The sequence below is a fragment of the Anolis sagrei genome, chromosome 12, assembly GCF_037176765.1.
Source record: "Anolis sagrei isolate rAnoSag1 chromosome 12, rAnoSag1.mat, whole genome shotgun sequence".
Lineage (NCBI taxonomy): Eukaryota > Metazoa > Chordata > Lepidosauria > Squamata > Dactyloidae > Anolis > Anolis sagrei.
The window spans coordinates 21,979,466-22,001,664 of record NC_090032.1 but is presented as its reverse complement, the minus strand read 5'-3'; the positions used below and the strand labels follow the sequence as shown (position 1 = coordinate 22,001,664).

Below are 22,199 nucleotides of genomic sequence, written 5' to 3'. Positions count from 1 at the left end.
TATGCATTATGTTATATATAATGTAATATATATAGATTATACATCATATATATTTTATAGTATGTAGTATACATATTATTTATAATCTATATACCATATAGATTTATATTTTATATATATAACAATACATATATCTCATATATCTTCTTTAGACTATATATATAGGTAAGATTATATACATGTTTTATATAATATATATTATTTATACTATAGATATTACATTACATATAATACATAGTATTCATTATATATAACAATACATATTATATATGTATCTCATATCTTCTTTAGATTATATATATATATGATTATATGTATGTTTTATGTTATATATATTATTTATATAGATATTACATTATATATAATACATACTATTCATTATAAAACATAATACATATTATATATATCATATATCTTCTTTAGATTATATATATAGCTAAGATTATATATATATGTTTTTATATAATATATATTATTTATATTCTACAGATATTAATATATAGTATTCATTATATATATATATATATATTACATATAATATATGTGTGGGTGTGCCTATCATATATATATATATAACATTATATATATTATATATTATTTATATCATATATTACTAGCCCATCTTGATATTGTATGCACTGGTCACTCCTAGATACTTCATGCTCATAATGTCGAGCCGAAAGCACCTGGGATTCTGGTGTCTACGGAGCATTTCTTCATAGTGTGTGTGTGTGTGTGTGTGTATATATATATACACACACACACACACACTATATATATATATTATATAATGTCTATCATATATCTATATCTATCTATCTATCTATATAAAATATATATTATTATTTAAATCATATATTACTAGCCCATCTTGATATTGTATGCATTGGCCACTCCTAGATACTTCATGCTCATAATGTCGAGCCGAAAGCACCTGGGATTCCGGTGTCTATGGAGCATTTCTTCATAGTGTGTGTGTGTGTATTTATATTATATTATATTATATTATATTATATTATATTATATATAATGTAATACACCTAATATAAATAAGGTATATTATATATGATACTTAAATATACATAAAAGACATACATATATAATCTATACACACAAAAACTAATATGTTTCTAATACATTCATGATTAAACACTGAACTTTCCTGGGACCCGAGAATAGGGCAGCGTTGCCCTCTTTAAGGTCTTTCCTAGCTCCCCACAATGCCAAGGGAAAGAATTAAGGGAGTCTTAGGGGGAAAGTCTAGGGTCGGAGATGTAGCCCTTGCTCCCAATCTCTTGGCATGTGGGACTCTGCGGTCAGGGCAAAACGAGGCCCGAGATTTCCCCGTTACGCCACATTTAACGGACGCCTCACCGCCTCCTCGTCCAGCTTCTTCATGCGCCGCTCCGTCTTCATCTTGCCGGAGCCTTTGCCGTGGAATCGGTGGGAGAGCTGTCGGAAAGCCTGGGAAAAAAGAGATGCGAGTAAGACCTGGAGAACAGCGAAGCAGAATCCTAGAATCTGGAGCTGTCCCTCCTTCTCTGCCTGTCAGATCTCGCACATGTGCACCTGCTCCGCCAAATAAAATTTTTAAAAGCATCCAATTTGGTTTCAATATGGTAATTTTCCTATTACTGTCCCTCCTTCTCTGCCTGTCAGATCTCACACATGCGCATCTGCTCTGCCAAATAAAAATTGAAAAGCATCCGATTTGATTTCAATATGGTAATTTTCCTATTACTGTCCCTCCTCTGCTTGTCAGATCTCACACATGCGCATCTGCTCCACCAAATAAAAATTGAAAAGCATCCGATTTGATTTCAATATGGTAATTTTCCCATTACTGTCCCTCCTTCTCTGCCTGTCAGATCTGGCACATGCGCACCTACTCTGCCAAATAAAAATTTAAAAAGCATCAGATTTGGTTTCAATATGGTAATTTTCCTATTATTGTCCCTCCTTCTCTGCCTGTCAGATCCCGCACATGCACACCTACCTCGCCAAATAACAATTTAAAAAGCATCCGAATTGATTTCAATATGGTAATTTTCCTATTACGGTCCCTCCTTCTCTGCCTGTCAGATCTCGCACATGCGCGGCCACTGCCATTATTGAGCTCCACCCACGATATGCGGTAACCACAGATTCTCCAATCCGGATTGGAAGTTTCAGCACCCGCTCTATGAGACGACTCCCGGCGTATAAGACTACTCCCACATATTTATTTATTTATTATTATTTATTTATTTCTTGCATTTGTTAGCCGCCGCTCTCAGCCCTAGGGCGACTCGCGGCGGCGTACAGTACAAAAGACACTTTACAAAAGGGATCAAACAACAATTAACATCACAATACATACATCAACTTATACTAAAAATCCGCTGCGTCATATTTATGGGATCATAGCCAATCTCGTCGTCGTAGTTCAATCCGGTTGTCATTACCCGTAGCATAGCACTTAGTTAAAGGCCTGCTCGAAGAGCCAGGTCTTCAGGCCCTTACGAAAGGCCATGAGGGAGGGGGCCTGTCTGACATCAGCAGGGAGGGAGTTCCACAGCCGGGGGGCCACCACCGAGAAGGCCCGCTCTCTCGTCCCCGCCAGACGTGCCTGTGAGGCAGGCGGGACCGAGAGAAGGGCCTCCCCGGATGATCTCAAGGCCCTCGTGGGCTCGTAGGCCGAGATGCGGTCTGCAAGGTATTTTGGGCCGGAACCGTTTAGGGCTTTGTAGGATAACACCAGCACCTTAAATTGGGCCCGGTAGCGAATCGGCAGCCAGTGGAGCTGGGACAGCAGGGGCGTTGTATGCTCTCTGCGTCCTGCTCCCGTTAACAACATGGCTGCCGCGCGTTGGACTAGCTGCAGCTTCCGGGCCGTCTTCAAGGGCAGCCCCACGTAGAGAGCGTTGCAGTAGTCAAGGCGGGATGTGACCAAAGCGTGTACCACCGTGGCCAAGTCAGACTTCCGAAGGTACGGTCGCAGCTGGCGCACGAGCCTAAGCTGTGCAAATGCTCCCCTGGTCACCGCTGAAACCTGGGGGTCCAGGCTCAACGATGAGTCCAGGGTCACACCCAAGCTGCGAACCTGCGCCTTCAAGGGGAGTGCGACCCCGTCCAGCACAGGCTGTAACCCTATACCCTGTTCGGCCTTGCGACTGACCAGGAGTACCTCTGTCTTGTCTGGATTTAGTTTCAGTTTGTTCGCCCTCATCCAGACCATTACAGCGGCCAGGCACCGGTTCAGGACTTCGACGGCCTCCTTAGTAGCAGGTGGGAAGGAGTGACAGAGTTGGACATCATCTGCGTACAGGTGACACCGTACCCCGAAACTCCGGATGATCTCACCCAGCGGCTTCATGTAGATGTTAAACAGCAAGGGGGACAAGATGGAACCCTGAGGAACGCCACAGGTCAACGGCCGTGGCGCTGAACAGGTGTCCCCCAGCAACACCTTCTGAGTACGACCCTCCAGAAATGACCGGAGCCACTGCAGAGCAGTGCCCCCAAGACCCATCTCTGCAAGGCGCCCCAGAAGAATACCGTGGTCGACGGTATCGAAGGCCGCTGAGAGGTCCAAGAGCACCAACAGGGACACACTCCCCCTGTCTAGCTCCCGGCGCAGATCATCCACTAAGGCGACCAAGACCGTCTCGGTACCATGTCCCGGTCTGAAACCAGACTGTGCCGGATCTAGATAATCCGTGTCTCCCAAGAATACCTGGAGTTGTGAGGCCACCACGCTTTCCATGACTTTGCCCAAGAAGGGAAGATTGGAAACAGGCCGAAAGTTGTCCAATTTAGTGGGGTCAAGTGATGGTTTCTTCAACAGCGGCTTTATAACAGCCTGTTTTAGGCTCGCTGGAATCTTGCCCTCCCGAAGGGAGGCATTAACCACCACCGTTACCCACTCGGCCAATCCCCCTCTGGCCTCCTTCAGAAGCCAGGATGGGCAGGGGTCTAGGATGGACGTGGTGGGTCTCATTCCTCCAAGTATCTTGTCCACATCCTCGGGTTTCACAAACTGAAAAGAATCCAACAAAATCGGACAAGCAGGTGCTTGTGTCACATCCACAGAGACTGCATCTAATGTGGCGTCCAGCCCAGAGCGGATCAAAGCGACTTTGTCTGCGAAGAACCGAGCAAATGCTTCACAGCGCGCTGTCGAATTGTCAGGGCTCCCACCTAAAGTGGAGGGAGTTAAAAGACCTCTGACAACCCGAAACAGCTCCGCCGGACGGTTTTTTGCAGACGCAATAGTGGCCGCAAAGAAAGTTTTCTTTGCGGCTTTTATTGCCGCGGCGTATGCCCTTTAAAAGGACACAAACCGTGTTCGGTTTGACTCGCTTGGGTCTGAGCGCCACACGCTCTCTAGAACCCTCTTCCTTCGCTTCATCGCTGCCAGCTCCTCAGTAAACCAAGGGGCTGGTTTAGCTCGGTTACTCGAGAGGGGACGTTCCGGAGCGATCTTGTCAATAGCCCTGGTCATCTCCCCATTCCAGAGAGCGACTAAGGCCTCGACATGATCACCTGCCGCGGTGGCGGGAAACTCCCCAAGAGCCGTCAGGAATCCATTCGGATCCATTAGCCTCCTGGGGCGGACCATCCTAATGGGTCCTCCACCCTTGCGGAGGTTAGGGGGCGCAGTGAGCCTAAATCTAATCAGGAAGTGGTCGGACCATGGCAACAGAGAGATGGACAACTCCTCCACACCGCCACCCTGCTCCCATCCCTGGCAGAAAACCAAGTCCAATGTGTGTCCAGCACAGTGGGTGGGGCCAGTTATTCGTTGGGACAGCCCCATGGTTGCCATGGCGGACATGAAGTCCTGAGCCGCACCTGTGAGGGTTGCCTCGGCGTGGATGTTGAAGTCCCCCAGCACAAGAAGCTGTTGGGACTCCACCGCCAGGCTCGAGACCACCCCCGCTAGCTCAGGTAGGGAGACTGTAGTGCAGCGAGGTGGACGGTACACTAGCAGAATCCCTATTCTGTCCCGGTCACCCACCCTCAGGTGGACGCATTCAAAATTTGTGGTCTGCGGGATGGGGCTCCTGGTTAGATGGATGGAATCTCTATAGACCACTGCGACACCGCCTCCCCGTCCTCCGGATCTAGGTTGGTGCTGTACGGAGAAGCCTGGAGGACAAAGCTGGGTCAGGTTTACCCCTCCAGCTTCATCCAACCAGGTCTCCGTAATGCACGCCAGATCTGCCCGCTCCTCCAGGATTAAGTCCTGGATCCAGGTCGTTTTTCCGCTGACAGATCTGGCGTTCAGCAGCACCACCTTCAATCCCGAGGGCCCCTGAATTTTGAGAAGATTTTCTTGGGTTAAAAAGTAGTCTTATACGCCGGAATATACGGTATTTGTGACATCCCGACCTCCTTGGGCGTGAGCTTGCGCCCGGTCTCGTCCACGTATTCGATCTTGACATCCGGCTTGTAGCCATCCTTCTCCTTGAAGTCCTGCGTGAAGCCCCGGTACTCCTCCCGACGGCTGTATTTGTCGTCAATGGCCCTGGCCGGAGAGAAGAAGGAACAGCCACAATGTTTGGGAACTCTTTCCCGTTGAACACCACATCCTTTCCACACCACATTCACTATATATATATTACATATAACATATGTGTGGGTGTGTCTATCTCATATATATATATATATGAAAACATTATATATATTATATATTATTTATATCATATATTACTAGCCCATCTTGATGTTGTATGTATTGGCCACTCCTAGATACTTCATGCTCATAATGTCGAGCCGAAAGCACCTGGGATTCTGGTGTCTATAATATACCTTATTTATATTAGGTGTATTACATTACATATATATATGTGTGTGTGTGTGTAATGTAATACACACACACACACACACGAAGAACGTCAAGATCCGCACTTACATCTTGTCCTCGATGCAGTAGACGGCCGACGGGAGCGACTTATTGGGCGCCTTGACCCGGGCCACTTTCTGGACGGTGGTTTCAAGCAGACCTGGAGGAGAGGAAGAAGACGCCTCAGGATCCGGTCTTGGTGCAGTGCCGGTCATTTTCCCCGGGAGGGAAGCGGCACCGAGCGCGGCGGTCTCAGCTCGTCCACGACCAAGCCAACCACTCCCGCCGCTTACCTTTGTTCTGGCAAAGCATCAGGGCCGCAGCCAGGCCCCGGTTGACAATGGGCTCTTCGTCCAAGATGGTGGTGGAGGAAGCCGAAAACTGCAAGACAGAGAAAGGCGGGTGAGCCGGGAAAAGAAGAGCCAGGGAGAACGGTCGCCGGCGCAGAGAAAGCCCAACGCGGCATGTCCCCCTACCACGGCATTGATTCTGTCCGACTCGAATTGATTCATCCCACACAAAGGAAAGCTTTAGTGGCTGTGAGATCGGGCTGTGGCACAGTGTCTATTATTAGGAACACAACACTCTGCTGGCTGTTGTATTGGATCACACGTCGGACCCTTCCCAGGTATCCAGGACTGCGTGATGTATCAGTGAATAATGCGTGCAGATCCCAGTAAGGTGGCCTTCTGCAGCTGGCAGGTGGTAATTTTGTCAGCTACAATTGTGTTTAAGTGCAGGCCAAGGTCTTTAGGCACTGCACCCCGTGTGCCGATCACCACTGGGACCCCCTTGACTGGCTTGTTCTAATATTTTCACAAACCCCGATGACATCTAGACATTTGATGAACCAACAATGTGGATGTGAGTCAAATACATTATTATTACTATTAGTAGTAGTAGTAGTAGTATCAGCTGACAGATGGTAATTTTGTCAGCGCCGGTTGTGTTTAAGTGCAGGCCAAGGTCTTTAAGCACTGCACCCAGTGTGCCGATCACCACTGGGACTCTCTTGACTGGCTTGTTCTAATATTTTCACAAACCCCGATGACATCTAGACATTTGATGATCCAACGTGGAATTATTATCATTATTATTATTTGAAGCACAACAAGATGAGTCCACACAGGCAAGGTCACTCTGCTGGCTGTTGTATTGGATGGATCACATGTTGTATTGGCTACCTCTATGTGAATACCCTCACTGGTTGACTTTGCAAACTTCCGAAGTGTCTAGGACTGTGATGTATCGGTGAATAATGCGTGCATATCCCAGTAAGGTGGCCTTTTGCAGCTGATAGGTGGTGATTTTTTTAGCGCTGGTTGTGTTTAAGTGCAGGCCAAGGTCTTGAGGCAGTGCACCCCGTGTGCCGATCACCACTGGGACCCCTTTGACATCTAGACATTTGATGATCCAACGTGGAATTATTATCATTATTATTATTATTGTTCTAATGTTTTCACAAACCCCGATGACATCTAGACATTTGATGATCCAATGTGGAATTATTAATATTATTATTATTATTGTTCTAATATTTTCACAAACCCCGATGACATCTAGACATTTGATGATCCAACGTGGAATTATTAATATTATTATTATTATTGTTCTAATATTTTCACAAACCCCGATGACATCTAGACATTTGATGATCCAACGTGGAATTATTATCATTATTATTATTATTGTTCTAATATTTTCACAAACCCCGATGACATCTAGACATTTGATGATCCAACGTGGAATTATTATCATTATTATTATTATTGTTCTAATGTTTTCACAAACCCCGATGACATCTAGACATTTGATGATCCAACGTGGAATTATTAATATTATTATTATTATTGTTCTAATATTTTCACAAACCCCGATGACATCTAGACATTTGATGATCCAACGTGGAATTATTAATATTATTATTATTATTGTTCTAATATTTTCACAAACCCCGATGACATCTAGACATTTGATGATCCAACGTGGAATTATTAATATTATTATTATTATTGTTCTAATATTTTCACAAACCCCGATGACATCTAGACATTTGATGATCCAACGTGGAATTATTAATATTATTATTATTATTGTTCTAATATTTTCACAAACCCCGATGACATCTAGACATTTGATGATCCAACGTGGAATTATTATCATTATTATTATTATTATTATTATTATTATTTGTTATTATATTTATTTATACTCCGCTTTATCTCTCCTGAAGGGGATTCAACCTAAAAGCATTCGCATATAATGTCAAACGTACGTCCTGTTGCTGCTTCTCCTCATCCAAATTGACCGTGCTCCAGCCAATGTTCTCCTCGCCGTCCGAATCAGAGCCCCCATTGGCTGACCGCTCGTCGTCCCGCTCAAAATCCTGCGAGACACAAAGGAGATCGAGGTGTGTTGCTCTTTCAACACGTCACACGCAACGGTCAGTGGGATCCCCTGCGGGATGGAAGGCTCTGCAGGCATGCGGCAACTCAATATCTCCCAAAGAGAGGGTGCCTCCAGGCAACATAGGCTAGGCTACCTCTATGTAAATACCCTCACTGATTGACTTTGCAAACTTCATGGCTACTCAATGCTATTCAAGCTTGCTCATGGCAACATTCACATTTGCTACTAACAGACAAGGGTTCGTTCTCCCACCCTGGGCATTATTCCACAGGTACATATCTACACGCCACTTGCTACCTCCATGCAGAGAGCCTCACTGATTGACTTTGCAAACTTCACGGCTACGCAATGCTATTCAAGCTTGCTCATTGCAACATCCACACTTGCTACAAACAGACAAGGGTTCGTTATCCCACCCTTATTCCATATATACACCCCACTTTCTATCTCTATGCAGATACCCTCACTGATTGACTTTGCAGCTTCATGGCTACTCAATGCTATTCAAGCTTGCTCATTGCAACATCCACACTTGCTACAAACAGACCACGGTTCGTCCTCCCTCCCTGGTCATTATTCCACAGGGATATACCTACACTCTACTTTCTACCTCTATTAAGATATCTTCACTGATTGACTTTGCAAACTTCATGGCTACTCAATGCTATTCAAGCTTGCTCACTGTAACACCCACACTTGCTTCAAACAGACAAGGGTTCATTCTCCTACAGATATATACTCCACTTGCCTCACTGTCAACAAAACTTCTTAAGATGCCAGCCACAGATGGAGGCAAAACGTCAGGAGAAAATGCAGCTAGAATTTTCCATACAGTCCAAAAAACTCACAGCACCCAGTGATTCCAGCCTTGAAAGCCTTCGACAACACATTAAATATGGAAGCCGTGCTTGATCCTCCTCCTCACCATGAGCTCCTCCTGATCCTCGCGGTTCCCGGCCAAGCCGTAGGTGGGGATCTCGCCCAGCGTCCGGCAGAACTCGGACGTGGCGTTGAAGACGATGGCACCTTTCTTCTCCAGCTCCTCGTCATCCTCCTGGCTCCGGCCAGTGTCCAGCTTCTTCACTATCTCTATGACCTGAAAAAATGGAGCCCTAGATTGAGAGAAGCCTTCGAATCTACTCACATTTGCATGTTTTCGAACTAGTGGGTTGGCAGGAGCTGGGGCTAACACTGGGAGCTCACCCTGTTTCCTGGATTCGAACCGCCAACCGCCAAAGGGTGTGGGGATGATGGTGTGCTCATTGAATTGCTACCAGAGAATTTCCATGATTTGGAGCTTGAAAACAGCTCGGCACCTGGAAATCGTATAGGCACCTTCCACCCCCCAAAAGGGAACTCCCCGCACCTTTTCCCCGCTGTCCTTCAGCTGCTGGATCTGCCTCAGCTTCCTCCCTTTCTCCAGCTGTTTCTGCAGCTCCTGCTCGGCTTCGTCTTCCTCCAAAACGGTCGGAGAATCGGCGCCCCGGAACGTGTCGTCTGCGGGAAGGAAGCAGAAAAGCGTTGCTCAGGAAAGAGAGCGTAAACAACAACACTCTTCTTCCGTCTGCCTCCTCTGCCTCCTCCTCACCTTCGTCGCTGCTGATCTCCATTCTCTCGACTCGGAGGTCGTCCGACGGGGGCACTTCCTCCGCAGCTCCGTTCCGAGCGTATCCGTACCTCTCTTCCCCGCCTTCGTCTTCCTCCTCCAGAGACACCTTCCTCCTCCCCCGGCCTCGGATCCTGGGGACATTGGAGAGCAACGCACGCCGAGATTGAGTCCGAACAAGAGGGATGGAAGTACGTCACATGTGTTGGAGCTCAGCCTGTGATCGTGTTTCAGGATGAGGGTGCTTAAGATGTGGGGAGTGATGTGTTGTGGCTCAGTTTGATTCCGAGTCTGAAACTGAACCCTGTGGGTCTTGTGAGCCAGACGAGGATGATGGGATTCAGATTTCAGGGCCGCAGGGGAGACAACAAGTCAGTTCTCAAGGGAAAAGAATGCCAGCGAGCTAGATAACGGCCAGGTGGAGTTGTCTTCGATGGTAGAACAGAAGCTCTCCGAAGCTCTAGGTGCTCTGACTGCCTATTACAGGGAAAACCAACTGATCCCTAATCCATCTAAAACACAGACATGTGCCTTTCATCTCAAGAACAGAGAAGCATCCCGAGCTCTGGGAAGAAATCCCACTGGAGCATTGCAGCGCACCGAAATACCTGGGAGTCACTCTGGACCGTGCTCTGACCTACAAGAAGCACTGCCTGAACATCAAACAAAAAGTGGGTGCTAGAAACAATATACGCAAGCTGACTGGCACAACCTGGGGATCACAACCAGACACAGTGAAGGCATCTGCCCTTGTGCTATGCTCCTCTACTGCTGAGTATGCATGCCCAGTGTGGAACACATCTCACCACGCTCAAACAGTAGATGTGGCTCTTAATGAGACATGCCGCATTATCACGGGGTGTCTGCACCCCACACCACTGGAGACATTACAGTGCTTAGCCGGTATTGCACCACCTGACATCCGCCGGGAAGTAGCAGCCAATAGTGAAAGGACCAAGGCAGAGACATCTCCAGCCCATCCCTTGTTTGGGTATCAGCCAGCACGTCAATGATTTAAATCTAGAAATAGTTTTCTAAGATCTACAGAGACACTCGCTGGAACACCCCAGCAAGCGAGAGTCCAAAAGTGGCAGGCCCAAACCCAGCACCTAAATCCATGGCTGATACCAGATGAGAGACTCCCCCCTGGGCACACAGAAGACTGGGCGACTTGGAAGGTGCTGAACAGACTGCGCTCTGGCACCACGAGATGCAGAGCCAACCTTCAGAAATGGGGCCACAAAGTGGAATCCACGACATGCGAGTGCGGAGAGGAGCAAACCACTGACCACCTGCTGCAATGCAACCTGAGCCCTGCCACATGCACCATGGAGGACCTTCTTGCGGCAACACCAGAGGCACTCCAAGGGGCCAGAGACTGGCCAAAGGACATTTAATCAACTACCAAATTTGCAAAATCTGTGTGTTTTTTTTCTGTTTCTTTTTAATCTGTGTGTTTGTTTTGCTCTGTTAGAATTGTAATACAATGGTATGGTTGCTGAGGACACGATAAATAAATAGCCTTCCCACGGTTATTTGGTCCGGCTGGACCAAACTGATAAAGAAGAGAGCCTTGAAGATAGTGAATCAATGAGCAGGCAAGAACGCTTAGATTGGAGGGTCAGGAGGAGTTCTCGCTTAGCTAGTAAGAAAGAAGCCAAGACAGCAAAAGGTCATCGCAATGCCTTCATGATGGCAAAGGGTATTTCGTAGGCTTGGTTGATCAAGAAAAAAAATGGTTCTAAACTCGTTTCGTACATAGGGGGCTCTGGTGGCTCCATTTTGAAATTATTTCCCAAATTTTCTTTTTAAAAAGATCAAAAATACCAGGAAATACGAATCGCTTTCATTGTTTCGTTAATGGAAGGTGCTCCTCCCTCCCTCCAGAACCATTAAAATCTCGCAGTTTTCCGTCCTTCCCTTGCGGCGAGCTTCTCTCACCTTCCCTTCCCGGCAAGCTGTCCATCATGCAGAAGGGAGAGGTGGGCGTGGCCAAGCACAGCGCTCCTTGGGGGCCGCTGGGGGCGTGGCCTTCAGGAACAGCTCTTCTTACCCACGCCCACCTCCTTCCTCTTTGCATCGGCGGCTTTGCGAGGTGGGCTTTGCGAGGTGGGCGTGGCTACACCCAGCTCTTCCGCATCACCGCTTGTCGCCAGGGAGGTAGCCACACCCACCTCACAAAGCCGCCGATGCAAAGAGGAAGGAGGTGGGCGTGGGTAAGAACAGCTGTTCCTGAAGGCCACGCCCCCAGCATTTACGATTCACTGTCGGAAGTCATAAGGAAGATGGCGGACGCGGCTTCGATATGACAAAAGCATCGGTTGCCAAAACGCGTTGATATTGCTTCTAAAGGTATTTTATTTACAATTTCATAACGATATTAGATATTAACGAGCTGGATCAACCAAGCCTAGTATTTAGGTTTCTGGTTGACAAAGAGAAATTGTCAGTTCAACGTTGCTCTTTCCATGAAAGCTTCTTTGAATTAACCTTGGCTATAACCAGCACGCTTTGGGCTTCCTGAATCTTGGATTTTTGGTATTTGTGTTTCACTGTTTTACCATGGACTCTTGTTTGATTTTTGCATTGCTTACTCTATGTTTTGACTTTGTTTTTCCTCAATAAACTACAAAATCTACAGCTCTGGTGTGGTGGCGTTTGGGAACAAGGTGAAGCCTACTCTGAGTTGCAACATGCTGACAATGAGTTTCAAGATGGCAATGGCCTGGTCAATGGCATTCCCATAAGAATGTCCCTGAAGGGTGTGGTGATGATGGTGTGCTCCCTGATTTGCTACCAAAGAATTCCCATGATTTGGAGCTTGAAAACAGCTCAGCACCTGGCCCAGCTGCAGATATTAATGAGCAAATAGATAGACGGGAGGAGATTAGTCAAAGCAGAAGAGGCGAACAGTGGCTTCGGCGTTCTGCCAGGCTCAGAGAGAGAAAGATAAGAGACTCAAAGCTAAAGCGAAACCAATTTCTGAGCGCTTGGGACGTAGCTTAACGAGAATAGTCAAAGCAGAAGAGGCGAACAGTGGCTTCGGTGTTCTGCCAGGCTCAGAGAGAGAAAGGTAAGAGACTCAAAGACTATAAATACTGTCAATAAATAAATAAATTGGATTCGTGTTCCCTGGTTTCTTGGATTTTATTAGAGAAGTTTGCTTTTATGGACTTTGTTGGGACTATTACTCTGGACTATTTTGTTCCGGCTTATCTTCTTCCCGAATTGGATTTACCTATTCCTTTAAAGTGCATTTTTACTTTACTGCTTTTTATATTCATGTTTCTTGGATTTTATTAGAGACGTTTTTGCCTTTGTTTTTCATGGACTTTGCTGGACTATTACCCCTCACTACTTTGTTCCGGCTTATCTTCCTGCCTAATTGATTTACCTATTTCTTTAAAGTGCATTTTTACTTTACTGCTTTTTATATTCATGTTTCTTGGATTTTATTAGAGACGTTTTTGCCTTTGTTTTTCATGGACTTTGCTGGACTATTACCCCTCACTACTTTGTTCCGGCTTATCTTCCTGCCTAATTGATTTACCTATTTCTTTAAAGTGCTTTTTACTTTCCTGCTTTTTATATTCATGTTTCTTGGATTTTATTAGAGAAGTTTTTGCCTTTGTTTTTCATGGACTATGACCCTGGACTACTTTGTATCTTCCTGACTAATTGGATTTACCTATTTCTTTAAAGTGCTTTTTTACTTTACGGCTTTTAAATTATTTTCAATAAAGGGATTGTTTTCCTACTCAACTGCGAGGTGTTTGAAGTGAGGGCTTCTCCTGGTCTGGAGGGAGAGGCCTTCCAAATCTTTATGAGAGATGGAGATCCCAGTCTCTCCATCTCTGTATTACCTGGAGCCGAAATCCCGGTCGTTGGTGCCCTCGTCGTTCAAGGGAAGGAGGTCGGCGGCCTTCACCGGCTTCTCCTTCTTGCGGATCTTCTTCACCCGCCGCTTGGTCTTCTTGAAGGTGACGTCCTGCGCAAAAGAGTCACAACGCTTGAATAGCGAATCAACATGGGGATAAATACCACAATTAGGGCTAATTGGAGGACTGAGGAACTGCTCTGTCAGATAGAAATGCATTCTCTGTAAATGCCATTGTGTATTGCTGTGGAGGGAAAAATACAGTTCTAATAGACATGTGGTCACAGCACATTCCACCAAAGGGTTAAGCAAGTGGTGATGTGGATCTAGGGCAGGCCCAGGGCCCGGATGCAGCCCCTTGGGCTCTTTTCTCAGGCCCTCCTGTCTCTCACCATCTTGTCCTTCCCTCCTTCTCTCTTTCCCTCCACCCATTCATCCTTCCTCTCTTTCCTCCCTCCATCTTTCTCCATCCCTTCTTCTTTCCCTTCCAACCTTCCATCCTTCCTTCCCTTTTGTCTTCTCTCCCTCCCTCTTTCCCTTTCTCCTTCCTTCCCTTCTTTCCTCCTTCCTTCTTTCCCTTTGATCTTTCTTTCCTTCCCTCCTTCCTCCCCTCTTTCTCTTTCCATCCTTCCCTTTTGTCCTCCTTCCCTTCCACCCTTTCGACCTTCCTTCCTTCTCTGCCTCTTTCTCCTTCCTTCTCTCTTTCTTTTATCTTTCCCTTCCTTCCATCCATCTTTCTCTTCCTCCCTCCCTCCCTTCTCTTTCTCCTTCCCTTTCTTTACCTTTTGTCTTCCCTTCCTTCCCTCTCTTTCTCCTTCCATCCTTACCTTCCTCCCTTTCATCCTTTCTCTTTCCTCCCTCCCTCTTTCTCCATCCCTTCTTCATAGAATCCTAGAATCCTAGAGTTGGAAGAGACCTCATGGGCCATCATCCAGTCCAACCCCATTCTGCCAAGAAGCAGGAATATTGCATTCAAATCACCCCTGACAGATGGCCATCCAGCCTCTGTTTCAAAGCTTCCAAAGAAGGAGCCCCCACCACACTCCGGGGCAGAGAGTTCCACTGCTGAACGGCTCTCACAGTCAGGAAGTTCTTCCTCATGTTCAGATGGAATCTCCTCTCTTGTAGTTTGAAGCCATTCTTCCATTGCGTCCTAGTCTCCAAGGAAGCAGAAAACAAGCTTGCTCCCTCCTCCTCCCTGTGGCTTCCTTTCACATATTTATACATGGCCCTCATATCCCCTCTCAGCCTTCTCTTCTTCAGGCTAAACATGCCCAGCTCCTTAAGCCGCTCCTCATAGGGCTTGTTCTCCAGATCCTTTATCATTTTAGTCACTCTCCTCTGGACACATTCCAGCTTGTCAATATCTCTCTTGAATTGTGGTGCCCAGAATTGGACACAATATTCCAGGTGTGGTCTAACACCTTCCTTCCCTTCCAACCTTTCATTCCTTCCTTCTCTCTTTCCTTCCTTCCTTTTTGTCTTCTCTCCCTCCCTCCTTCTCCTTCATTTCTTTCTTCCCTTTCTCCTTCCCTCTCTCTTTCCTTTATCCTTCCCTTCTTTCCTCGCTTCCTTCTTTCCCTTTGATCTTTCCTTCCTTCCTTCCCTCTTTCTCCTTCCATCCTTCCTTTCCTCCCTTTCGTCCTTTCTTCCTTCTTCCCTCCCCCTTTGTTTTTTCTTCCTCCTTCCCCCCTCTTACTCCTTCCTTCCCTTCCACCCTTCCTTCCTTCTCTCCCTCTTTCTCCTTCCTTGTCTTTCCTTTATATTTCTCTTCCTCCCTCCCTTCCTACTCTTTCTCCTTCCTCTTTCCCTTCCTTCTTTACCTTTTGTCTTCCCTTCCTTCCCTCTCTTTCTTCTTTCATCCTTCCGGTCCTTTCATCCTTTCTTCCTCCTCTCTTTCCTCCCTCTTTCTCTCTGCCTTCTTCCCTTCCACCCTTCTTTCCCTTTCTCAGTCTTTCTTCTTCCTTCCTTCTTCCCTTTTGTCTTTCCTTCCTTCTCTTCCTCCCTCTCTCCATTCCCTTCCATCCTGCCGTCCTTCCTTCATTCTTTCCTTCCTCCTTCTCTCTTCCCCTCTTTCTCCTTTTCTTCCTTCTCTCTCTCCCTCCTTCTCCTTCCTTCCCTTTTGTCTTTCCTTCCTTCCCTCTGTCCTTTATCTTTCCCTTCCTTCCATCCATCTTTCTCTTCCTCCCTTCCTTCTCTTTCTCCTTCCACCTTTCCCCTCCTTCCCTCTTTCCTTCCTCCTTCCCTTTTGTCTTTCCTTCCTTCTCTCTTTCCTTTATCTTTCCTTTCCCTCCATCCATCTTTCTCTTCCTCCCTCCCTTCTCTTTCTCCTTCCCTCTCTCCCTCTTTCTCCTTCCATCTTTCCCCTCCTTCCCTCTTTCCTTCCTCCTTCCCTTTTGTCTTTCCTTCCTTCTCTCTTTCCTTTATCTTTCCTTTCCCTCCATCCATCTTTCTCTTCCTCCCTTCCTTCTCTTCCTCCTTCCTTCTCTCCCTCTTTCTCCTTCTATCTTTCCCTTCCTTCCCTCCTTCCTTCCTCCTTCCCTTTTGTCTTTCCTTCCTTCCCTTTTCTGCCCTTTCTCCCTCTCTTCTTTCCCTTTTGTTTTTCCTTCCTTCCCTCTTTCTCCTTCCATCTTTCCCTTCCTCCCTTTTGTACTTCCTTCCTTCCCTCTTTCCTTTTGTCTTTCCTTCTTTCCCTCCTTTCTCCCTCATTCTCCTTCCATCCTTCCCTTCCTCCCTTCCGTCCCTCCTTCCTCTGCAACGATTCCTTCCCAATCCCATGATGCCCTGGGACTCCCCAAAGAGGAAACCCTAAGCCCTTCCTTCCTTCCGAAGGCCTCACCATCTCTTCCGGGGTGAAGTACTCCGCTGCCAGTCGGAGGCCGGGCACGTCGAGGGTCTGGGCCCGGTTCTGCAGGTTGTCCCGGATCTGCTGCAGCTCCCGCTCCCAGGAGCCGTCGGCCATCCCAACTGCGTCCAGCTTGAAGGACTTCTTCCGCTCCCCCTCAATCTCCTCGTCGTACTTGGACAGGACGCCCTTGTGCTTCAACTGGAGGGAGGGAGAGATGAATCATGGAGGGCTGTGGCGCACATGGTTGGAAGTCAGATGCATTAAAAATCACCACGAGTTTAAAGCCAACCTGAGTTGGAGTAAGCTCCCAACCATTTGTGTAGCTTGCTATCGACCTTTGCAGCCCGAAAGATTATTTTATGAAACATTATTTTATGTTAATATATTAGTATTATATTACCGTATTATATTATTACATATCTCATTATACTATATTATGTAACATATTAGTATTATATTACCGTATTATATTATTACATATTGTACATATCTTATTATTACATATTGCACATATCTTATTATTACCCAAATAATATATTACATTATTACCCAAATAATATATTACATTATTTTATGTAATATATTAGTATTATATTACCGTATTATATTATTACATATTGCACATATCTTATTACCCCAAGAATATATTACATTATTTTATGTAATATATTAGTGTTATATTACCGTATTATATTATTACATACTGTACATATCTTTTTATTACCCAAATAATATATTACATTATTACCCAAATAATATATTACATTATTTTATGTAATATATTAGTATTATATTACCGTATTATATTATTACATATTGCACATATCTTATTATTACCCCAAGAATATATTACATTATTTTATGTAATATATTAGTGTTATATTACCGTATTATATTATTACATACTGTACATATCTTTTTATTACCCAAATAATATATTACATTATTACCCAAATAATATATTACATTATTTTATGTAATATATTAGTATTATATTACCGTATTATATTATTACATATTGCACATATCTTATTATTACCCCAAGAATATATTACATTATTTTATGTAATATATTAGTGTTATATTACCGTATTATATTATTACATACTGTACATATCTTTTTATTACCCAAATAATATATTACATTATTACCCAAATAATATATTACATTATTTTATGTAATATATTAGTATTATATTACCGTATTATATTATTACATATTGCACATATCTTATTATTACCCCAAGAATATATTACATTATTTTATGTAATATATTAGTGTTATATTACCGTATTATATTATTACATATTGTACATATCTTTTTATTACCCAAATAATATATTACATTATTACCCAAATAATATATTACATTATTTTATGTAATATATTAGTATTATATTACCGTATTATATTACTACATATTGCACATATCTTATTATTACCTAAAGAATATATTACATTAGTTTATGTAATATATTAGTATTATATTACCGTATTATATTATTACATATTTCACATATCTTATTATTACCCAAATAACATATTACATTATTTTATGTAATATATTAGTATTATATTACCGTATTATATTATTACATATTGCACATATCTTATTATTACCCAAAGAATATATTACATTAGTTTATGTAATATATTAGTATTATATTACCGTATTATATTATTACATATTTCACATATCTTATTATTACCCAAAGAATATATTACATTAGTTTATGTAATATATTAGTATTATATTACCGTATTATATTATTACATATTTCACATATCTTATTATTACCCAAATAATATATTACATTATTTTATGTAATATATTAGTATTATATTACCGTATTATATTATTACATATTGCACATATCTTATTATTACCCAAAGAATATATTACATTAGTTTATGTAATATATTAGTATTATATTACCGTATTATATTATTACATATTTCACATATCTTATTATTACCCAAATAACATATTACATTATTACCCAAATAATATATTGCATTATTTTATGTAACATATTAGTATTATATTACCGTATTATATTATTACATATTGTACATATCTTATTATTACCCAAATAATATATTACATTATTTTATGTAATATATTAGTATTATATCACTGTATTATATTATTACAAATTGCACATATCTTATTATTACCCAAATAATATAGTACATTATTACCCAAATAATATATTACATTATTTTATGTAATATATTAGTATTATATTACCATATTATATTACATATTGCACATATCTTATTATTACCCAAAAAATATATTACATTATTTTATGTAATATATTAGTATTATATTACCGCATTATATTATTACATATTGTACATATCTCATTATTAGTATTATATTGTATTACTTTATAATATTATTATATTATTAGCATAGCATAACATTAGTATTGTAAATACTGTAAATAATAATAATAATGCATAATTTCTTTGGATGGCAAAGGGGTCCTATATTATAGGAGAAAGAGAAAGGGCAGAATATAAATACTGTAAATAATAATAATAATAATAATAATAATAATAATAATGGCATGATTTCCTTGGATGGCCAAGGGGTTGGACGCCCTTGTGTGCCTGGGGAGGAGGCTCCCTTACCATCACCATGTCGTCCACGCTCTCCTCCTCCTCGTAAGGCTTGTACTCGGCCTTCTTCTTGCGCAGCTCCGCGTTCTTCTTGGCCTTCTCATGGTCCACCATGTTGACGTTCACCAGGACGTCGCCACCCTTCTCCTCCAAGACGCCTGAGAGGACAACAACCCTCAACGTGGGACACAATGCGCCTCCCCTCTCGGGTCATTCCTTACTAACCCATCATCCCTCTACTCAGCAATTGAGGCCTAGATATTGGGGGAAGGGTCCTAGATTCGTCGTCCGTTCCCCAAAGTCTGCACTTGTGATGCGCAGCTTTTGCCTGACCTGAAGCCCTGGGTCTATTTTTTCCGTAATTCTACGCAAAATAAGTCTCTCCAGAACTTTGTAAAGATGGCACAAAATATACTACAACTGTACCATTGGTTTGCTTCTGACACGGTAAATAAATAAATATTAGCGCCCCCAGCACACTCAACTGCAATATCAGCAAATACTACTACTACTACTAATAATAATAATAGAATCCCAGCACACTCAACTGCAATATCAGCAAAAATAATAACAATAATAATAGCATCCTCCACACACTCAACTGCAATATCAGCAAATACTACTACTACTACTACTACTACTAATAATAATAATAGAATCCCAGCACACTCAACAGCAATATCAGCAAAAATAATAATAATAATAGCATCCTCCACACACTCAACTGCAATATCAGCAAATAATAACAATAACAACAATAATAATAGCATTCCCAGCACACTCAACTGCAATATCAGCAACTAATAATAATAACAATAATAATAGCATCCCCAGCAGATGCAACTGCAATATCAGCAAATAATAATAACAACACCCCAGCACGCTCAAGTGCAATATCAGCAAATAATAATAATAACAACAATAGCATCCTAGTACTCTCAACTGCAGTATCAGCAAATAATAATAATAGCATCCTACCACACTCAAGTGCAATATCAGCAATAATAACAATAACAACAACAATAATAGCATCCCCAGCTCACTCAAGTGCAATATCAGCAAATAATAAGACTAATAGCATCCCAGCACACTCAACTGCAATATCAGAAAATAATAATAACAACAATAATAGTATGCCCAGCACACTCAAGTGCAATATCAGCAAATAATAACAATAATAGCACCCAAGGACACTCAAGTGCAAGATCAGCAGATAATAATAACAATAATAATAGCATCCTAGCACACTCAAGTGCAATATCAGCAAATAATAATGATAATAACATCCCCAGCACACTCAAGTGCAATATCAGCAAATAATAATAACAATAGCATCCTAGCACACTCAACTGCAATATCAGCAAATAATAATAATAATAATATTAATAATAATAATAATAATAATAGCATCCCCAGCACACACAACTGCAATATCAGCAAATAATAACACTCCAGCACACTCAAGTGCAATATCTGCAAATAATAATAATAACAACAATAGCATCCTAACACTCTCAACTGCAGTATCAGTCAATAATAATAGCAACCTAGCACACTCAAGTGCAATATCAGCAATAATAACAACAACAACAACAATAATAGCATCCCCAGCTCACTCAAGTGCAATATCTGCAAATAATAAGAGTAAGAATAAGAATAATAGCATCCCAGCACACTCAACTGCAATATCAGCAATGATAATAATAGCACCCCAGCACACTCAAGTGCAATATCAGTAAATAATAATAATAACAATAGCATCCTAGCACACTCAAATACAATATCGGCAAGTAATAATAATAACAATAATAGCAACACAGCACACTCAAGTGTAATACCAGCAAATCATAACAATAATAACATCCCCAGCACACTCAACTGCAATATCAGCAAATAATAATAATAACAACAATAATAATAGCATCCCCAGCACACTCATCTGCAATATCAGAAAATAATAACAACAACAATAATAGTATGCCCAGCACACTCAAGTGCAATATCAGCAAATAATAACAATAATAGCACCCAAGGACACTCAAGTGCAAGATCAGCAGATAATAATAATAACAATAATAATAGCATCCTAGCACACTCAAGTGCAATATCAGCAAATAATAATGATAATAACATCCCCAGCACACTCAAGTCCAATATCAGCAAATAATAACAACAATAGCATCCTCGCACACTCAACTGCAATATCAGCAATTATTATTAATATTAGCACCCCAGCACAGAATGTTAGTTCAGTTCGACACAGTGATTAAAACTACATTAATGAAGCTTCTCTCTTGAGTTCAAGCTACACAAACGATCACACCAAGGAAGACCCTTGAGGAGGAGGAGGAGGAGGGGGAGGGCCTCACCTTTGTCTTTGAGGGTCAGGATGACCGTCTCCCCTTCCTGGAAGGAGTCGATGGTGTGCTCCACCGTCAGGCCCTTCAGGTCGCGAGAGCTGTAGCCCACCTGCTAAGGGGACGGAGAGAGGGTGTTTACAAAAACCATTGTGCTTATTTTCCAATTACAAATCCCATGTGTTGCCACCAAAGAATGTCCTGGTGCGCAATTAGAAACTGTGCCCCCCCCCCCAAACCTCCTCACCTTCTTCTTCTGCCCGAATTCCTCTTCCACAAGGCTGCTGATCCCAAACTCCTGGTCCATCTCTTCCAAGAGTTTGGCCTGATTCAAAGGACGTGCGGGAAGAGAAATTCAATATAAATAGTTAAAATAATAAACTATTATTAAGAAAGGTACAAAAAGCTTGACTGGTTACATAAGTACTTCAGCTTGATGGTTGCTTGAATAAGTTTCTTCACTTAGTTACAGACAGAGCTAATCAAACAGATCTAGCTGCTAGTAACAAAAACCCTCACTCTACTTCAGAGAAATAGTAATGAGTTCTGACTAACCTATCCTAGGCAGTCCCCTGGGTTATTAACTAACTCTTCCCAGAGTTCTTCCTGTTAACTAACCCAGTCTAGAGAGATAATCTCTTGTGCT

The 22,199-nt window shown here is 42.8% G+C and overlaps 1 protein-coding gene across 2 annotated transcripts in view; it reads right to left on the bottom strand.

The window, feature by feature from the left end:
- Nucleotides 1-22,199, bottom strand: part of SART1 (spliceosome associated factor 1, recruiter of U4/U6.U5 tri-snRNP) — a 34,273-nt gene that overhangs the window by 2,095 nt on the left and 9,979 nt on the right. The window contains exons 6-18 of one of the 2 annotated variants that reach the window (XM_067472580.1): nt 21,801-21,878; nt 21,566-21,668; nt 19,209-19,354; nt 16,559-16,765; nt 13,706-13,830; nt 9,825-9,976; nt 9,603-9,733; nt 9,162-9,332; nt 8,103-8,213; nt 6,121-6,208; nt 5,897-5,987; nt 5,374-5,509; nt 1,375-1,464 (exon numbers count right to left, since the gene is read on the bottom strand). In XM_067472580.1, the coding sequence (XP_067328681.1) occupies nt 1,375-1,464; nt 5,374-5,509; nt 5,897-5,987; nt 6,121-6,208; nt 8,103-8,213; nt 9,162-9,332; nt 9,603-9,733; nt 9,825-9,976; nt 13,706-13,830; nt 16,559-16,765; nt 19,209-19,354; nt 21,566-21,668; nt 21,801-21,878 (1,629 nt within the window). The remainder of the gene's footprint in view (nt 1-1,374; nt 1,465-5,373; nt 5,510-5,896; nt 5,988-6,120; nt 6,209-8,102; nt 8,214-9,161; nt 9,333-9,602; nt 9,734-9,824; nt 9,977-13,705; nt 13,831-16,558; nt 16,766-19,208; nt 19,355-21,565; nt 21,669-21,800; nt 21,879-22,199) is intronic. The other variant, XM_067472581.1, reaches the window with a different exon arrangement.